We start from the raw sequence: 4,202 nt of genomic DNA, 5'->3' as shown, positions 1-4,202 counted from the left end.
TGAGCCACTCAACAGGAGCAAAGTACTCGAAAATTTAATTGTGCATAAGAAGGAAGAAGAAAAGTTCTTTGTTGTTTTGAAATGAGAGGAAATCCCTATATTTATAGACAACAAAAGATAGTGTGAACAAATTCTTATTATGCCTTATCAGAAATGTCACAACTCTTTGGAAAAGTTACAACCCTTCAGAAAGGTCAGAACCTTTCATAAAAGTCACAACTTTTCATAAAAGTCGTAACTTGTCATAAAAGTCGTCACAACTTTCATAAAAATTACAACTTTTCATAAAAGTCACATCATTTCATGAAAGGGGATGACTATTTTTTTGGTAAGTCTTCATAAAAGTCGCAACTCTTCATAAAAGTCGCAACTTTTCATAAAAGTCACATCTTTTCATGAAAAGGGAAGGCTATATTTGGAAATAAATAAATTTAAAAGGAAATTCTAGCTTGTGATGGCGCCACGTAGGTGGGCCTAGGGTTCTCTTTTATATAAATATATGATATGGTATGATTTGCCAACAAGATTATATACAAAGTCTTACATGAAAGGTTAGTCACTCATTACTACATTGATTGTTTTGGTTCTAAGTATGATATTTCTTATGTTAGTAAGATTTTTTCACAATACTCTCCCCTTTTTTAGAGCCAACCTATTTAGTTGAGAATAATCCAAGTAAAAAACTTATGAAGAACCTCAGAAATCATCTTGTTTTTTAAATTGCTCAGACCTATTTGCCTTACATCAAAAAAGGTATTTACTTGTTTATCTTTGGGGACTAACACTTGATTAGCATGGATACACCATCTGGGTAGACCCTTCTCCAAAAGAAGGATCTAACGATAGAAGTAATGTCACATTTGATATTATTGTCCTAACATGTCTGGGGTAGAATTTACCTGTAAATTCATATAGCCAACTAGCACTATCCATTGATTGTGTGTTAAGTGTAAACATCAAGCTCTAGTAGGCATGGTCTAATGCCTTCTTGATCAAATGAATAAGATTTAGAGTAGAGGAACATGTTTAACATCTTTAATTTAGTGGCTTAGAATCTTATATAATTGTTTAAATATGCAATTTCTATCAATTGTATCATTCCGTATATGTATTTTCTTTATCTAATATTGACAAATCTTCACTCATAAGACATTCATGATTGAAACTCAGAAGTTTCATTGTGGTACACTGATAATCATCTAAATTTCTCCTCTACACTAAGAATAATATAATATTGAAGTCTCTCTATTTGTTTTTTTAAAATATATTATTTTCAAGCGGTGTTGGCCTACACATACAGAAAAAACGTTTGCGAAGCTCTATTTGATGAAACCCTTTATTATCGTCTTTCATTTATATATTGACAAATTTATACTTTGCTTTAGACTTGACTACAAAGGAAAAAGAAAAGGCAATACTAATTTTTTTTTTTAAAAAAAATCTATTTTGCCATTATAAAGGAAATGACAATTTATTGATAATTTGTTATTTTAAAACTCAATAAACTAGTACACATAGCAATTTATTAAAAGTCAACTTGACAAGATAAACTCAAAACGGTTACAACAAAGTACAATTGTTTATTTGTGCATGTTTGAAGCACTTTTTGGGAATAAAAATAGAAGAAGAAACCCCCATAAACATACAACTTAAGCAGAATCATCATTCTGAGCAAAATCAAGAGATTTTTTTCCTTCATGAGCTTTTCCAAAAAAGTTTTTCATGTAATCACCAAACAAGACTTGTTTGTAGTGAGCAACTCCATCACTTTCCACAAGTTGAGGCAATGGCCCTATCTTTTCACTTGGCTTTGGTGTAGCAAACAGTGGAATTGAAACTCTTGATTCTGAACTTGTTGTACGAACTCTATGCTCCGCGCTCTTGTATCTCCCATTACTTAAGATCTAAATCCAAAATCCAAATATATTAGGCCCCATTTCCTTTGATCATGTTAAAATCTAGTGTAAATTTCATAAGATTAACTTATATATGTAAATTTATTCTAATATACTATATGGTTACCTAAAAAGATAGCTATAGGTAATTGTTCGTAAAATGAAATCAATAACCTAGAAAATAAGATTGATTATCTACTACAACAAACCATAATATAGTGTAAAAAATTCTTTACGATGTCAGTGTATAAAAGTGAAATCCATTCTTACTTGCATGGTATCTCCAACGTTGATAACTAAAGCACCAGGAATGGGAGGAATCTCAATCCACTCATCTTCCACATCTTGTTCAAGTTTAACATATAGACCACCAATGCCATCTTGTAGTAAAACAGTTAGGGTTCCCATGTCCGAATGGCGTCCGACGCCTACGGTTAGCTCTGGATTAGGGCAACTTGGGTAAAAATTCATGTTTACCATTTTGAGCCCTGTTAGTGATTCAAATTTTTCTTCATCTAGTGTTACTCCAAGATTTTCAAATAATATCTCCAATAGTATCCTCACCATTTTTGTTGATGACTTCAAGTATTCAAGAGCCACATCCCTAACATGTGAAAAAAATAAAATAAACTTATTTTCTTATCTGTGATAATTAGCAAAACGTATTGTCCCAAAATCAATTATATATAATACAGACAAACATTATTGGAATGGAGTGGTTGAGGATGAGGAAGAGATAATTAATGTGGAACACCGCTTGTGAAACTTGTTTTCCTACTTCCATAATGAAAGCCATATTTACGAGTTTTAAAGAATTTATTTTACTAGAGAAAATGAACAAATCAAATATGAGAAAAATATATTTTCCTTTATACTATACACATCCTTAGTCACTTGCAAATAATCACTCATAAAATATAAAACTAATAACATACTATTACCTGCTACATAAGTTAAAATACATTAATAGGATAGATTTTTCACACTTTGCATGTATATAATTGAAAAATTTTTAAAAAACGAAGTATACACGTAATGTTTGAGGAATTAATATGCACATGACAATATGCTCTATTTAATAGAATATAATTTATATGCACTTATAATTGTTCTCCCTTTGTCCCAATTTATATGACTTATTTTTCTTTTTAGCCCATCTAAAAAAAATGACCATTTCTATATTTAGAAAACAATTTAATTTTAAAATGCTCATTTTAACTTTAATGAAATGATTCATAGTCACACAAACATTTAAGACATATTTTAGACCAAAATTTTTAAAAATCTTTTTTTATTTTATAAACTCCGTATTAGATCAAACTAAGTTGATAATAAGAGTGTAAGCTTCCATAAAAAGTGGGATTAGAAAGTGATCAAATTAAAGAGAAAGTGAAGAAGGGTTCCTACTTGCATTGAGGAGGCCATTGTGCATGTGCCTCATCATCATTAGTATACATCATACTAACATAATCTTTCCATTCCAAAGCCATTTCCTTTTCAGGTACAAAGCTAGTCCCATATTTAACCAAAGGACTTGGACTCACTTCTTTTAGATAAACAGCCTTTTCCATAGGTGGTTGGGCAAAGAAATTATGTGCTGCACCTTTAAGTGATTCCAATAACTCCAAAGTTACACCATGATTTACCACTTGAAAAAATCCAAGTGTCTCAGCAGCCTTTGTAATAGTTTCCACCACTTGATCATGTTCAGGACCATGTAATTTTGATAAATCAATGGCCACCAATAGTTGATCAATATCATCATTTGAATTCATGATTTTTTTGTCAATTAATATTCTCTCTTTTGGTGGTTGTATGTATCTTTCTGGTACCATTTTAATGCCATTGTCTACAAGTCCCTTTACTCCATTACCCTTTTGGACCACAAAATCAAACAAGGCATTACTTTCATCAATACTTGGGGCCATATTATATTCTTGGAAATATTTTTTGATGAATCAAGATTTTGTGATTTTGAATGAGGAAGTTGTGCTTCCTATCTATACCAATTTATAGTAATGTTTTTTTTTTTGGTTACATAGTTAAATTCTATTTTATATTTAGGAAGCAAGATTTTGGCAGTTGAATTTGTTGGAAATATAATATGATCTAGTTGAACATTAAAAAATATGTATGAAAAAATGTAGAAGACATTTTTCTTTGATTCTTTTTTCTAACCCTTGCTTGAATTAGTTTAATTGTTGTATAAGAATCAATATACAAAATCATATAATATGGATGTCCAAGACTCCAATGAGATGTAAGGTTCATAAAAGCATGATTTTGAACCTTTAAGTAGGTGAAGAC

At 30.5% G+C, this 4,202-nt stretch overlaps 1 protein-coding gene across 1 annotated transcript; it reads right to left on the bottom strand.

Annotated features, from left to right (window-relative positions):
• Positions 1-1,593: 1,593 nt before the first annotated feature.
• Positions 1,594-3,890, bottom strand: LOC125837924 (scopoletin 8-hydroxylase). Its single transcript, XM_049517003.1, has 3 exons — positions 3,303-3,890; positions 2,166-2,499; positions 1,594-1,904 (listed from the first exon to the last, which is right to left on the bottom strand). The coding sequence occupies exons 1-3, from the start codon at positions 3,821-3,823 to the stop codon at positions 1,650-1,652; spliced, it is 1,110 nt and encodes a 369-aa protein (XP_049372960.1). The 5' UTR covers positions 3,824-3,890; the 3' UTR covers positions 1,594-1,649.
• Between the last annotated feature and the right edge of the window lie 312 nt (positions 3,891-4,202).

The sequence above is a fragment of the Solanum verrucosum genome, unplaced genomic scaffold, assembly GCF_900185275.1.
Source record: "Solanum verrucosum unplaced genomic scaffold, falcon-dt-bn FXZP01000262.1, whole genome shotgun sequence".
Taxonomy (NCBI): Eukaryota; Viridiplantae; Streptophyta; class Magnoliopsida; order Solanales; family Solanaceae; genus Solanum; species Solanum verrucosum.
The sequence above is the reverse complement of the archived record's forward strand: the minus strand, read 5'-3'. Positions and strand labels throughout refer to the sequence as shown.

Coding starts and splice junctions, on each gene's coding strand:
- LOC125837924 (XM_049517003.1), bottom strand. CDS start 3,823: ATGGCCCCAAGTATTGATGAAAGTAATGCCTTGTTTGATTTTGTGGTC. Junction 2,500..3,302: donor CAATGGCCTCCTCAATGCAA/GTAGGAACCCTT, acceptor TTCACATGTTAG/GGATGTGGCTCTTGAATACT. Junction 1,905..2,165: donor ACGTTGGAGATACCATGCAA/GTAAGAATGGAT, acceptor TTTTGGATTTAG/ATCTTAAGTAATGGGAGATA.